Consider the following 16745-nt stretch of genomic DNA (forward strand, 5'->3'; position numbering starts at 1 on the left):
AAGGAACACACTTTCACTGAACCTCTCCTACATACCTGACACTGGACAGTTCTTCCTATCTACTCAAAGTTTATTTTTTCTAATGAGAAAGCAATATATTTCCAATGATGAAAACTAGAAAACAGTTTGTTTTCATAGCTAACAAGTGTGCAGTCAACTATAATATCCTTAAGTGTAATCTTACTCATCCTGTGTTCCCCAAATCATGAACCAGTGTATGTGTTAGTACTCCATCATTCTACTGGATCTATTGCATCTGTCATCTTGCTGTTCTCCTGACCTTCACACTGGCCAGGCCTCCACAGAACAGTTGGCATAATCTTTCCAAAAGGCACATTCGATCACATCATTCTCTGAATACAGTTCAATAATCCCAGGGGTTGGAGTGCATACCAAACCAGTACTTCCTGAGAGAGTCTCATGTGCCCCTTGCTTTCTTTCATGAATGTGTTTCCCTCCTTGTTCACCAGTCATATTCTTACTCATTCTGCAAAACTCAGTAGGAGAGTCATCTCTTCCGAGAAGCATGTCCTAATTCCCCAAAAGATTTACTTCTTCTTTCCTCACTGCTCGCATTGTACTTTGTACGTACTTTTACAATAATACTTGCATTGTAGTACAACACTACTCCCTCATTAGATTGCAAAATTTTTGATAGTTTTTTAGCGCACTCCAGGGGTTAAATTTTTTATTAATAATTTGGAGGTAGAATGTACCATGAGAAGTACCATTTTTGACCTGACCAAGCAAGGCAGACTAGCCAGAAAAGGCTGGATATCACATACTATAAAAATTGTTTTTAGGGGCTGGCTCCGTGGCATAGTGGTTAAAGTTCTGTGCGCTCTGCTTTGGCGGCCCGGGATCGTGGGTTCAGATCCTGGTGTGGACCTATACCACTCGTCAGCAATGCTGTGGCATGACTCACATACAAAATAGAGGAGGATTGGCACGGATGTTAGTTCAGGGCTAACCTGCCTCAAGCAAAAAGAGAGGAGGATTGGCAACAGATGTTAGCTCAGGGCGGATCTTACTCAGCAAAAAAAAAAAAAAAAAAAGAATTGTTTTTAAAACTAAGTTTAATATAAGAAAATATCACTAATCAAAATAAAACTACAGAAAAAGAATGGGCTCCCACCTACTCAAATATAGAGAACAGTCAAACATAGAGAAAGCTACACTGGTTGCAATTATAATCTCAGAGACAAGGGGTCCATGAGCACATATTGTGATATTAAATCAGAAATGTTATCTCACATATTAAACAAAATCAATAAGGATAACAATTTTTGTACATATTATCTCCATTTTTCCTTTTCCAATCTTACAATTTTCTAATTTTTCCTCATAATTTTTTAAAATAACCTAACTTCACTATGGTGTGTATATGTGTGTGTTTAATAAAACAACTTCAGAATCTCAAATGCATTTTTCTTTGATTTCCCACTGAATCTTTCCTTCATTAAAATAATACAAATAGCACTTAAATTTTCGTTAACTTAAATGTACTGTCAAAGACACTGTACAAAAAGATAAAAAACAGTAGAAAAATATTAAGGAGTAGCTTCTGTTTAAATAATCTATGAGAAATGAAAAAGAAAGAGGGAAACACAGCATGTGTACCACTGAGGAAAATGAAAACAGCTGGTAAGGAAGAAATGATGAGATACCTACGAGTCTCCAAGGGGCAGCACTGGTCCAGTATGGCCTTTTTGCTCTTTGGAGGGATGGTGGAGTGGAGTGATATAAACAGTATTTAATAATAGCAAGAAAACTTTTCAACATACATGCCAGACACATTTCTAAGTTATTTCACATGAATTGACTAATCCAATATCACAACTCTATAAGGTAGGCACTATTATCATCCAAGCACAGAGGTTAAGGAGACTCTATAACTACAAAGCAGTCAATTTAGGATTAGAAGCCTGCAGTGTGACTCCAGGGCCCAAGTTCCTAACTATTCGACAGTGCCGCCAGTTGCATCAGCACATCTGTGGTGATAATACTCATAACTCAAAGAATGCATGTACAAGTATTCTTATACAGTGACGATACTGCTTCTCATGCCACATTTTCACATAAACGGCAGGTTCAGTCAGATCAATAAGACAAACAAGTAACAAAAAATCCCTGCAGGACTAGACCACTATTTCCTCTATGCATCAAGAGCTAACCTACGAAAGAACGCGCATGCAATTAAAAGGAGGTAATATAACTAATTGTTTCGTCATAGCCTAAGAGGTCAAGAAACACCTGTATTTTGGGGCACATGTTTAAAGAACTATTATTGCAGATTTATGTTTACTGACTGTTGCGTAACTAAGAAGACATGTAAGAAGGGCAAGCACCTTGGCTCTGCGCGTGTGTGGCCTCGCTCATATCTCAAGCTGGGAGAGAGGCTGTACAGAGTTACTTAGCTCACATCACAAATTTTTAAAAAAAAATTTTTTTCTTTCCCAATTTTTTATATTCATATAATAATATAACACATAAATATCATATACAATATTTTAATATGACTCTGTAATAAATTTCAAATTTTATAATACAATATTCTATAAACTTTGCCGAAAGAAATTCTGTTGTTATAAATTCAGTGGATCTTTGATAAAATACTGACCATAATACTGACTGCATTATAAATAAGACTATCCTTTAACAAGGTTCTCCTGGTACTTTAGAAAATAATTAAAACCTTCCATGATGTGGTAGAAAGAAACCAAAATAAATTCCAGATGAATCAAAGAATTAAATGTAAAAAATAAATAAAGAAATCACATTGTAGAAAACCCACTAGAAAATCTATTTGAATATTTATCTAAGTTCTAGAGAAAGACTTCCTTAAATTGAGAAATTATTTGAAAAAAAAACATAGAAAGAAAGATTAATAGACAACTAAAAAAAGCTTTCTTGTGTCAAAATACAACAAATAGAATTAAAAGGAAAATAACAAATTAAGTGCAAATTAATTACCAGTTTTTGTTTACTTATTTTTAGTGAAGATTTTTGAAGACAATGTTATTCAGTGATGGTGTAACAAGATGGACATTCTAATATAGGTGGTGGTAGAAGTATCAATTGGTACAATTTTTCATGAAGGGAATTTGGCAATGTGTTTTAAGAGTCTTAAAAATGTTCAGTTAAAAGGAAGAATCACGGGGTTTGAAATGGAGTAAAATTAGATTCAAAATTCATATTAGCTCTCTGACCTTACACCAATCCACAGTCTTTTTTTAAAGATGAATAAGAAATAACTGGTGAATCTGGGGAAGACTGAGGAGTGGGGATACAGAAGAAACAAGTAGACGGCAGTTACAATTCAATATGACAACTTCTTTAACACAGGTACATTAAGGGTATCATTAGAATATTTTTTATTTTTTATGCATGAATATTTTGTAATCGTATTTTAAAGCAATTTCTTATCCTGATCTTTTCCTTACCCATTGTCACTATATTACTTCAGGATCTCATTACCTTATAAACATAAATTCAGTAACTGGTTTTCCCACACCTGACTTCTCATCTCTTCACTTACCCCTTCTGCCACGTTAATTTTCCTAAAGTACTGTTCTAATTAACTATATGACTCAAAGGTCTTCTTTAATCATCCCTCACAAATTATCAATAGAATAAAGGATAAGAGAGGAACCAGAAAGAATTTATTGAGAGCCTAGAATGAGCCAAGTATTTTACAAACATCATCTCCCAGCAATGTAGATAACTGCATTATCATTACAACTTGACAGATGAGGCAGCAGAAACTCAGTGTAGGTAATTACGTGGTGACCCAGCTAGGTAGGCAGTGGTAGACTTTAGATGTGAGCTCATTTTTGTCACCATATCATGATGCTCTTCAGTCACTTAGTGCAGCTATCAGTCAACAAGGCATTTTCCAGTCAGACAACAAACTTTCTGCTACAGCCAAATAATGTCCACACAAAAACAACAAGCATTACTTTTTCTACTTCTAGGTACTGTTCATATTATTCTCTATGCCTTGACCTCTACATACAATAATTAAAATTTTATTTATTTGTGCATCTCAGAATCTCAAATGCCACTGCTACCTTCCTATTAAACTCTAATAGCCTCAAATACATACGATCTCTTCTTCATCTGAATTTCTGTGGTACTTAATTACTTAAATCATCACTTCACTGATCAGGTCATGCCATTCATTATAAATTTCCTAAGCATCTGCTCTGTGCCAGGAATTTCGATGCGTCCTGGGAAATAATAATAAATATACAGATCACTCTCTTTGAAGAGCTGTCAGTTATATGGCTTTAGGGCACTCATCATAGGCTTGTTGGCATTACAGTTATCACTCTAAGTACCTCATGGGCTCTTCCAGGTTGTAAGCAATTGTGAGATAGATCCTGTTGTACTTATCTGTGTGTCCCTTTGAGCATCTAACATAGTGCCTGGCACACAGCAGGAACTTAGAAAATATTTGCAAAATGACAATGACGGAGTCTGTTGTACATTTGCACATTTTGAATTCTATCTTGTAACTGTTTTATAATCCCCTAGACTGAGTTGGGTGCCCTTCCTTGCATTCTTCCCAGTACTCCCATAATGTTTTATATTTATCTCTGTTAGAGTTAAACTAGAAGTTAAACACAGATTCATAGAAACACAGAAATACAGAGTTAAACATAAATGAAGAAACAGAGGCCCAGGGAGGTGATATGACTGGGCTGGAGGGCACACTACTTTTAACTAACAAAAGTGGAAGTTGAAGGCAAGGCAGAAAAGAGTGGATTCTATTCATTATATCACGCTGCCTCTTAACTCAATGAATAGTTCAGTAGTTCAATAAACACAAATGAAGTTTATTAATTTATCCAAATCCTGTCTATAAAAGATTTCAGTGTGCGTTCTGATGTTATTTAGAACATGACAGATACTTAACTTGCTTTAAAATGTCACCATTAAATGCAACTCATTGAAAATTAGTTATATTTGAAAATAAAACTCCTTCACCAAAATACGTCCTGTACCATCCACATGCTACACAGCCAATCTCATTTTTGTATGTATTACAAAAATGGAGATGTTAATAGTTTATGTATTTGATGATTACAGAAAAAAGAAAAGGGTATTAAGTGGAATAAAGAGCTTATATAAAGGCACATTATATCCCCCTGGTAATAGAGACTGCTCAAGTCATGTTTAACAAAAGTTTGTAAATACCTTATTCCTGTGATATTTACTCTGAAGAGTTTACTTTTCATGAATTTGATGTTATATTTTAACCGTGCATTCTATCTTAATCATGGCAATGGTAGTTTAAACATATTTATAAAACTTAAGCTACTTAAAATAAAATGTCTTAAAAATTGAAATGAATACTCTCAACAGAAAATTAAACAAACGATACTCAAATTGTTGTTATTAAAAAGAAAATGAATTAAAGTTTAATGAGCTGTTGTTTATAATTCTAGTATCTTTGAAACTCTCAACATGTAAAGTTTATTTGAAACTACGAACAGGTCAAATGATATACAAGTGCTTCTAAGTAATATTCCAAGTAAAGTTCAATGTATGGAATCAGACAAAGTGAAAAAAATCTAAATTAAAGGTCTTACCTACTAATATCCTATTCTTCTTGATGCCACTTTTCACTTCATCATCAATCAAATCTGTAAGCACTTGACACATTATATCGATTGATTCAAGGTGTTCTGGGCAGTCATTAGATATTTTAAATCTGTCAAACCACACATTGGAGATTCCTCCTTTCAAAGGAGTATATGGCCTGTTTGAAATCAAAAAGAAGAAAAAAAGAGAAAAAAGCAAGGAAAGGGGAATGATATTAAAATGGATGTTTTAATTTTTAAGACATTAGTGTTTTGAATAAATAATTTCAATTTCCTCACCATACATATTGCATTAACTCGCCTATATTTATATTGATTCCATTAATATTTACTAACGCCCGTTCATCATCTTTACTTATTCTCTCCATCTTTTAAGATTCATAAATTCTCTAGAAAATCCCCACAAAAAAGGGGAATTTTATATATATATGTAAAATTGTGTGTGTATATATTTCATATATATATATTTTATATATAAATTTTTTTGCTCAATTTAAGTGACTGATTAATCAGGTCTGCTATTTTTATTTCTGCTTTGATTTACTTTAATCTTTTTTTTCCTCTCAGGTAAGAATCAATATTTTAGTATTCACAGCTAACTGAATAATGTTTGTCCATGTAAAAACTTCAAGAGTGGAAAAAGTGAGTCACCAAAACACTTTTAAAATTTGTAGCACTTAAGTATGAAAGGTGAGTTAATAATTTAAGGGCTTTCTTGATCACATCCAGATAGATCATCCTTAGAATGGCGGTGTTTAGTTTTTTTTTTTAAATCAAGAGTTGGAACTATTTCTTTTATCTTCTCAGGAACCTTGAGAGTGTTTAATGGGATACAAATAATCTCTGGAAGAACTTATCATACAGATCTTCCATGCTGTTTGCGTCATTTGGGTCTCAAATTGGACACCTTGTTGGATTTATGTTTTATATGACAAGCTGCTCTAAACTAGGTGTCTTGTGGAACAAGACTGATCTTACAAGATGCTTTACATTTACATATGAGGTGGGATGGTTACAGTATTAGTGAATTTTAACCCATTCATTGTATATTCATACTCTGGAATGCTCTGTTAAAGAGTGTGTGTGTGTGTGTGTGTGTGTATGTGTGTGTGTGTGTATCTCAAGGTATTTCAAATAATACTGTTTTAACCAATTACAACGGGGCTAACAGGTCCTGTGTTCAAGTCCTACGTTGGTAAAGGCAAATGTAGAGGACACTTAGACATTCCTGTAAGCAAACACAAAGAGGCACATAGGGATATATAAGATAAACAGGGAGAACAAAGGTTTTCCAAAGATGAGGAATAGGAGAGTTCCATAAAAGAAACTTTTCACTTGGCAAACCTTGCTTTCTCCTTATGTGACAGTGAAAACAGGATTTATGTTATATTCAAAGAATGCCCTAGAAAACACCAGTGCCAAAAGTACACATCATAATTTGAAAGAAATCTAAAGTAATGATGACCACAGAACAGACGGCAGAATTCCTCCTACATCTACTACTTGGCCCCATCTCAGAATATATTCTCATCCTCCAAAGTCAGTGAAATAAAGGTATGAAATGTATAGCTAGAACAAAAAAAAATGGAGGGCTGAATGACACCAGCTGAGATCCGACAGTGCTTCCTGTATGTTCTCTAGTAAAAAACCAACTGGAATCTTAGCAAACCCCAAGAGTTAGAAATTCTCAATTCTCATTGTCTCATCCACTGTATCAGAAGGACCCCATATTCTTTGCAGATCTACTTTTGGGAAGCATCCAATCTTTGGGACTACTGGGTGGTACTGAAGGGAACAGGAGAACTACACCATAATTTGTCTATATTGATTATACCACTCCAAAATAAATGGGCATCAACTTTAAGAGCCTGGAAGCCAAGATTACATTTGGAAAGTTTCTCAGAGAAAATGAAAGAAATCTGGAAATAAGAATTCATCTACAGAGAATCTTTTATTTACTAAAATAGAGCCATGTTATAAATATTCCTTTGCAACACGTTTTCTAAAATTTGAATGTGTATTTTGAATATCTCTGTAAGTCAGTACATAAAAAGCTAACAGTTTCTCCAAGTTTATGAAGATATGATATTTTGCAAATATGGGAAATTATCCATATTTGTGTATGTGTGTCGTTTTGAGGTTTTTCATATAAATCTTATTTACTTTTTTTGCACCGTTGTTCCTGTCCTCTCCCACTGCCCCCCACACTTGCCCATCATGTTTACGATCTGCAATATATCCTTGGGTGTTCTCCTTGCACATACATTAAAACATGCATCTTTAAAGGATATTTTTTAGAGCACTCTTTGCTTTTCCTATGTGCATCATGTTTTCTCCCCTAACAACATCTCCTGGAAATCCTCCCATCTGATATAGTTCCAACTCACACTTTTAAATGGCTATATAGTATCATACGATAAAGACGTTCCATGGTTTAATCAGCCATTCCTACTAAAGGACATTTATTTGGCACCCAGGTTTTAGCCACAAAGAACAATGCTGTGTTAAATATACTTGCATACGTGTTTTTACATACTGGAACTTCTATTTCTATGGAATAGAGTCAAAGAAACAGGACCAAAAGGTATAATTTTTATCTTAACAGATGTTCCAAAGTCGCTTCCATAAAGGCTATAAAAATTTACCTTTCTACAAGAAATGTAAGAGAATACCCTTTTGCCCACAGCCCTAACAGCAATAGGTGCAACATTCTTTAAAATATTACTATTTAAGGGTATCAGCCATAAGTTTTAAAATCAATTGTATATAAAAGTACACATTTTAAGTACATAGTTCTGAGATTTTTGACAATGTAACCACCATCTCCACAATGACACAGAACGTTCCCTTTACCTCGGAAAATTCCATCATGCCCCTTTGCAAGCAAGTCCTATTCACTTCCCAGGCAACGACTGAGTGATCTTATCACTACAGATTAGTGCTGCCTATTCTAGAAATCCACAGAAATGGAATTACCTATTATCATATTATTTGCTATTTTTTCCATTGTGGTTTTGATTTTTTCTCTTAGTTTAGAATAGAACTTTATCTATTATTGACACAAATATTTGTAATTTGTACTTTAAGTATTTTTTAAATCTATTTTTAAATACTGACATTATGTATTTAAGGTCTTTTTTTTAAATCAGATAAAAGACTTTACATTTGATATAATCTGTCCTTTTCTAAAAAAAAAAAAAAAAAAAAACTAAATTTCTGAGTTTCCTGATTTAAGAAGCTCTTCCCAATCCATACATTCTTACATATGGAATCCAAGATTTTTTAAAGACTTTTTAATTGCATTTTTGCATCTAAATCTTGAAATTTTCTAGAATTTATTTCATATATGAAATGACCTAAGGGTTCAAATTCATTTTCTCCCGTATGGATAGTCAACTGTGCCTGTGCTATTACTAAAAAAATACAAAAACAAAACTTTCTCTTACAAAGGTGAAATTCCATCTTTACCATATACTTAATTTTACAGTTTTGAATTATCTAGTCTCTCTCAACCTAGGTTGTGTAAGAGAATTTGCCCTAATGCCTAACATATACACTACATATAACGAATGGACTTCTCTCTAATGCATTTAGACTGGTACTAGTTCTACACTATTCTTGGGAAAATCAAAAAAATAGTCACTCAGATCATTTCTGTGTTCTGTGATTCAGGTGAAGAACTCTGGTTGAGAAAGGCTCTATTTTGTTCTACTGATCTATTTATCTGATGTGTCAGGGTCATATTGACTGTATTACCGTAGTGTTAGATGACGCTCTGCAGCTGAGTAATGTAATTCCCCTCTCCCTACCATCACCACCACCAGTCTCTTTCTCAGACTTGTCCTGTCTATTCTCAGGCATCCATACATCTTTATTTATCTAAGAAATTAATGAAATATTTAGTACATTTTAAAATAATTTCAAATAAGTCTCCTTAAAAATCCTTGTGGAATTTTAACTAATATTGCATTATTGTCTGGGAATTAACATTTTATGACATAAATCTGAGAGGAGGGAAGATTTTTGCAGACTGAGCTCTTCCCAGGATCTGCATCATTCTGATTCTCATCTAGGGCTTCCTCTGCCTTGTTCTCCAGGCTCTCAATGGATGCAGAGAAGATAAAATCCTGCACCAGCTCTCTGCTAGGACTTCTACAGAGCCTAAATTCTCCCTCACTCCTGTAGGTCTTCTGACCTCAGCAGCTGCTCGGCTCAGGAGAAGCAGATACATTGGAATCAGAAGGGGAGAAAAGACAGAAAGCATTCAAGTCTTCTACCTCCCAGAATCCCTTTCTCAGGACTAACTTTCTTAAAGCACTCTGAAAATGAGAGCAGGTGCTTTCCACCTAGTATTAATGTCCCTTTCAGACAAAATGAAATCACAAACTGTATTCAATTTGTCACTAAAGTCACAGTGATCTTCTGAATGAAAACTGAATATACAACACTCACTTTAAAGCTTGAATTAGACTGTAACTTTTCTGAATTATTTTTACTTATTTCATTCTGCTATTTTTCTAAGTGTTTATTTGTCTGTCTAAGCACTTAAATAAGGATGATATCATAGGCTAAAATATGAATCATTCTGGGAACTCAGCCATTAATAGAAAAAAATGACATTCACTGTAACTTTTTGTCTTCGATAGTGCTTTACTTAATTAGAGATAGATGCTCCATGGAGGTGGAATCCCAATGTAAGTTTTACTAATATAATAGCTTTTTGTTCTTCCAATTCTCTAAGAAAACTAAAATTCTTTTCAAAGGAGATAATTGGCAAAGTTTTATTGAGACAAAGAATAATTTACAACTTTTTTGTTAAGAAAACATAAGAATGCATAATTCTCTTAAGATGTTAGAATAACTTTTAAATAAAGCACAAAAGTAAGATTGTTTTTAAAACAGCTAAACAAACTGGCACATATGTTATACTCATTCACCTTCTTCCTCAAATAAATCACTTTATTAGCTGATATAAAACAGCTCAGACATTACCACAATAAATAAATATGCTTCGCAAAGAACATCTGTGTGGCTCCTCAATCAATCAATCAATCAAACCATTACACACCGGTAAAATATTCAGCTGGAATAAAATGGCCAAGGTTAAAAAAAGAAGAGCTGACATTCAGCTTGATACCAAGTTTTGTTTTGATCTGTGTTCCCTAGAAATCATAAAATCAAAAGGTCACTCATGACCTTTGAGATAACATCATCTGGCTCTTGTCTTCCCCCTTGTCCTCAGTTCACAGCACTGGCCCAGCATTCACTAGCTGCAGTCTCATTCTCCTCTTGTTCTTCTTCAATCAAGACAACATTATGGTCCAAGGGCTGTGCATTTGATATCCCCTCTACCTGGAATGTTCCCTGCAACATTTCCGCATGGTGGGCTCCCCTGGATCATTCAGGTCTCAGCTCAAATGTTACTTCCTCAGGGGAGCCTTCTTTGACCCTACAATTTAAAGTATACCTCCCCTCCACCCTACAATGCACACACATATTCTCTCTATTCCATTAGCCTACTTAACTGTCTTAACAGAATTTATCACTATTTGAAATAAATATATTTCATTTCTCTTTTATTTTCCATTTCTATATGAGCTCCCTGAGCATGGGGACTTTATCTCTTCCACAATGATACCCCCACGGCGAAGAACAAATACTGTTGAATGATGAATGTCAACAATCATTTGTGTCACTTGGAAATAATTTGTGTCAGCTAGAAAGAAATATGAGAATATCTAAAATTGTTTTATTTTGCTCTGAATATCTTTTGACTTTAATTCTTATAAAATCCATATTGAAATTCCTAAGAAAAGGTCAAATTTTTCTTTTGTTGCTTTTTTAAAAAGGAACATGTTTCTAAGAAAACAAGTTTTTACAGACTCATAGGTATTTAAATGTGCTATTTAAAATACTTACCAAAGAAGTAAAACTATTAAACTATTTCTTCAAAATAGCTGTTTTTAGTAGGGTTCCCTACTAGTGAAGTATACTTATAGCACAAATCTACTAGTTTCAGGAGAGAGATCTCCTAATATTGTGCTTCAGATAGGAATCCTAAGTGACAGAGTAAAAATGAAGCCATTGTTTACTACATCTAAATTAAAAGTGCCTAACCTTGTTTTGGAATATATGTTTAATGAAAAATATAAACATGCACTTCATGTAGAAAAACAGTGAATCAAAAAGCAGAAGCACTATGCAAATCTTATTACATTTAGAATTCTGAAAACACCAAGAGAAACTATATCATCATATAAATTATTAATAGCTTGTTAAAAAACTGTTATTATTTTTAAAATGGAAATTCTAACAGTATACCCAAACCAAGAAAACCTCTAATTATAAATACAGCTAAAGTATGTCATAGAAATAAAAATCTTTATTGAGCACTTCAATTAAATAGAGTCCAAATTGACATAATGAAAAAAAATGAAGCAATATTTTCCATTTAAATCAACACAGCAAGCTAATTCCTGACTTTTACTTAATATGCCCCTAACTTAGCTGATTAAAAACACCTATTAAATAAGATTGAGGAAAAGGAATACCAAAACGGCAATTCATAATTTAATCAAAACATACTACTATGCTGTAACAGACCACAACTGGATAAATATAATAGACTATTGTTCTCTTCTTAAGTTCTTTAAAATATATACGACTGCTCAAAGCAAAAATCATAACCTTGTTTGATAGTTTTCAAGGTACGTAGATGAAATATATATGACAAGTACAACATAAAGGGAGGAGGATAAAGGAACTAGTATGGTTGTAAGGTTTCTACATTTTGTGTAAAGTGGTAAAAAACTCTAAATAGGTGAAAGGTTTGCTATATATCTTGTAATCCTTAATAGCAATAAGAAAAAAAAAAGAATAGATAAATGAAAATGGAATATTAAAAAAATTCAAACAATCCAAAAAGAAGATGGAAAGGGAAAAAGAGCAACAAAAAGCAGTAGACCTAAATTCAAACATATCAATAGTTACATTAAATGCAAATGGTCTAAACAAATCACTTAAAAGACAGAGACTATCAGATTGGTTAAAGAAACAAAGCCCAAATACATGTTGCCTATAAGAAACCCACTTTAAATATAATGGTATAGATAGGTTAAAAGTAAAAAGATGGAAAAAGACATACTAGGCAACACTAATAAAAAGAAAGCAAAAGGACAGAAAAAGATATGCCTATAAACAGTAAACACAGGAAAGCTGATATATATTACTATTAAACAAAGTACACTTCAAGGTATTACCAGAGATAAAAGTAAACGTTTTATAAGACAAAAGTAGCTACTAATGAGGAAGACAACAATCCTGCACAGGCGCACACCTAATATCACTTAAAAAAAAAAAAGAAAAAAAAAACACACATGCAGAGAAAACTGACAGAACTAAACAGAAACATAGACTCATCTACAATCATAGTTGGAAATTTTAATAACCATTCTTCAGGACCTAATAGAACAAAAGAATGACTAAGCAAATATAAAATTTGAGTAATACCTTGAACTACTGATATTTATAGAACTCTATACAGAAAAATGTACATAGAACAGTCACTAAGAGAGACCATACGCAAGACCATAACATAAGTGCCAATGAGTATCAAAAGACTGAAATAGTACAGAATATTTTCTCTGACAGCAATGAAATGAAATTAGAAATCAACAGAATAAGGTATCTAAAATACTCCCAGATATTTGGAAATTTACAACGTATTTCTAAACATCTCATGGGTTAAGGAAGCTCATAGAACTATATTTTCCATATTTCTCCAGAAGAATATCTCCCATCCCACATGCTCGTCTTACAATGTGACTCTGATACTTCCATTAAGACGCGGAGTCTATGTTCTCTGCCCTCGAATCTGAGTAGTCTTCTGACTAGAGAGGAAACAATACTATGTAACTTCTCAAACTAGGTCTTAAAAGGCAGTGCGGCTTCCTTCCAGTTCTCTTTAGCACATTTACACTTGGAACTCAGCCTCCATGCTGCCAGGAAGCCCAAGATACCACATGGTGAGAACCTACATAGGTTCTCTCTCACCATGTGGTGAGAACCTATGTAGGTGTCACAGTAGTACGACCAGAGGAAGGTCCCAGCTAATATCCAGCATTAACTGCCAGATATGAATGAACTTTCAGGTGCTTCCAGTCCCTAGCAATCAAGTCACATTCACCCCTGCCTTCAAGTTTTCCCAGCAGAGGCCCCAGTTACCAAAGAACAGAATCAATTCATCATCACTGTGGCCCTTTCTGAATTCCTAAACCAAAGACTAGTGACCATAATAAAACTGTTATTTAGAGTGGTTTATTATACAGAAATAATAATGGGACTATAAGAGAGATTAGAAAATATTTTAATATAAATAATACTAAAAATACAAAAGAGAAATTTAGCGGGAATTAGTTAAAGGAGTGATTAGTGAGAAATTTATAGCTTGAACGTAAATAGGAGGAAGGAAATAAGAAATATAAGAGCAAATATAAATAAAACAGAAAACAAATAAGAGAAAAATAACAAAGCCAATGTTGGTTCTATGAAAACATTAATAAAATTAACCCCTTGGCAATATGAACCAAGAAAAATAGAAAAAAGAAAAAAATTATTAATATCAGTAATGAAATGAAATAAAGGATATCAACACAAATCCTAAAGGCAATAAAAGGAAATATCATGAACAATCTTATACCAATAAATTTGACCAATTAGAGAAAGGCACAAATTCCATGAGAAACAAATGATCAAAACTGACACAAAAAGAAACAGAAAATCTGAATACCCTCGTTATACGAAAGAAGTTAAATTCATTATCAAAACCTTTACACAAGAAAACATCAAGTCCAGATAATTCCACTAGGGAATTCTATCAAATACTGAAGGAAGAAATAACACAAACAAATCCAGAAAAGAGACGGGAACGTTTCCTAATACATTTTAAGAGACGAGTATAACTGTGATGATAAAACTTTGCCAGCACATTAAAGAAAAGAAAACTACAGAACAATATTCCTCATGAACATAGAAGTAAAATTCCTTAACAAAATGCTAGCAAATCAAATTCAGCTGCATATAAAAAGAATAATAGATTATGACCAAGCAGGGTTTATCAATGAAAGGTTGGTTTAACATTGGAAAATCCATCAACGTAATTCACCATGTTAACAAAATGAAAGATAAAAAACATGATTGTCTCAAAGGATACAGAAAAGGCATTTAACCAATTCATAAAGAAAACTCTCAGCTAATAGGCAAAGAAAGAAATTCCTTCAGTATAATAAAAGGTGCACAGAAAAAAAATCTATAATTAACTTCATACTTAATGGTGAAATACTGGACACTTCCCCTCTAAGATTACACAAGAAAGGGGGCTGGTCCCGTGGCTCAGCGGTTAAGTGCACGCGCTCTGCTACTGGCGGCCCGGGTTTGGATCCCGGGCGTGCACCGACGCACCGATTGTCCGGCCATGCTGAGGTGGCATCCCACATACAGCAACTAGAAGGATGTGCAACTTTGACATACAGCTATCTACTGGGGCTTTGGGGAGAAAAAGAAATAAAAAAGGAGGAGGATTGGCAATAGATGTTAGCTCAGGGCTGGTCTTCCTCAGCAAAAGGAGGAGGCTTGGCATGGATGTTAGCTCAGGGCTGATCTTCCCCAACAAAAAAACAAACAAACAAAAAAGATTACACAGGAAAGAAGTCCTTGATTCTATTCAACATTGTATGGACGTTCAAACAAGTGCAATAAGGCAAGACAATGAAATAAAGATTGGAAAGAAAAAAGTAACACTGCCTTTATTCATAGATGATATGACAGTTCACACAAAAGTCATAAAGAATCTACTAAATAACCACTAAAAATAAATGAACTTAGGAAGGCAGCAGGAAGCAATAACAAGATACAAAAATAAAATGTATTTCTACATACTCCCAACAAGCAATTAGAAAATTAAATTTTTAAAAATTCCATTTACAATAACATGAAAAAACATAAAATATTCATGAATAAACTTGCCAAAAGATCTCTATATTGAAAACTCCAAATCATTTCTGAGAGAATAGAATAAATACCTAAATAAATGGTGAGACATATCACGTGCATGAATTGGAAGACATCGATCTTCTCTAAATTGAACCAGAGATTCCACGCAATTCTAATCAAAATCCAAACAGATATTTTGTAAAATTGATAAGCAGATTTTAAAATTTACATGTAAACGCAATGAATGTAGAATGATAAAATTTTAAAACAGAATTTACACCACTTGATTTCAAAATCTCCTGTAAAGCTAGTAATCACAAAAGCTGTGTATTGGCATAAGATCAGACAAATAAACTAACGGAATAAAATAGAGTCTAGATAAGAATCCATTAAAGTATGTTCACATAAAGACTGGTACAAGAATATTTATAGCAGCATTATTCATTGTATTAAAAAACTGGAACTAATCCAAAAGTCCATCAACAGTAGAATGGATAAACAAATTGTGATATATTCACACACAATGCCTACTCAGAATGTCTGAAACGAACTATCAATAAATGTATATAGATGAATCTTTAAAACACTCTGTTGAGTGAAAGAAGCCAGACACAAAAGATTAAATTATTTCATTTAATTGAAATTCAAGAATAGGCAAAACTAGCTATAGTGGTAGAAATCAGAACAATGGTAGCCTATGTGTGGTAGGAATTGACTGGAAGGGGGCACAATAAAACTTTGTGAGGTGATGGGAATGTTCTCTATTTTAATTCAAGTTCGTTAAACAGGTGCATATATTTATCAAAATGTATTGAACTATATGCTTAAGATTTTTGCATTTCACTGTAAATTTTACTTTAAAGAAACATAGTAGGACTTCTGTTTATTAGACGTCATTAAGACAGTGAAAATGCAAACCATGCACAGGAACAAGCTATTTGAATTTATATATCTAAGAACAACAACAACATAAATCTAAAAAAATATATAGCTCTAACAAATCAATAAGAAAAAGACAGACAACCAAATAAAAACACGGGCAAACGATTAGAAAGGGCATTTCTTTTGAGGATATGCAAATACTCAGTAAACACATGAAACAGTAGTCAATGTTGTTAGTATTTGAGAAATACAAATTAAAAGCACGAG

The 16745-nt window shown here is 33.5% G+C and overlaps 1 protein-coding gene across 1 annotated transcript in view; it reads right to left on the reverse strand.

Moving 5' to 3' along the window:
- Window positions 1-16745, reverse strand: part of LYPLAL1 (lysophospholipase like 1) — a 38256-nt gene that overhangs the window by 7557 nt on the left and 13954 nt on the right. The window contains exon 3 of the mRNA XM_058533689.1: window positions 5595-5764. Within this exon, the coding sequence (XP_058389672.1) occupies window positions 5595-5764 (170 nt within the window). The remainder of the gene's footprint in view (window positions 1-5594; window positions 5765-16745) is intronic.

The sequence above is a fragment of the Diceros bicornis genome, chromosome 38 (assembly GCF_020826845.1).
Source record: "Diceros bicornis minor isolate mBicDic1 chromosome 38, mDicBic1.mat.cur, whole genome shotgun sequence".
In the NCBI taxonomy this organism is placed as follows: domain Eukaryota; kingdom Metazoa; phylum Chordata; class Mammalia; order Perissodactyla; family Rhinocerotidae; genus Diceros; species Diceros bicornis.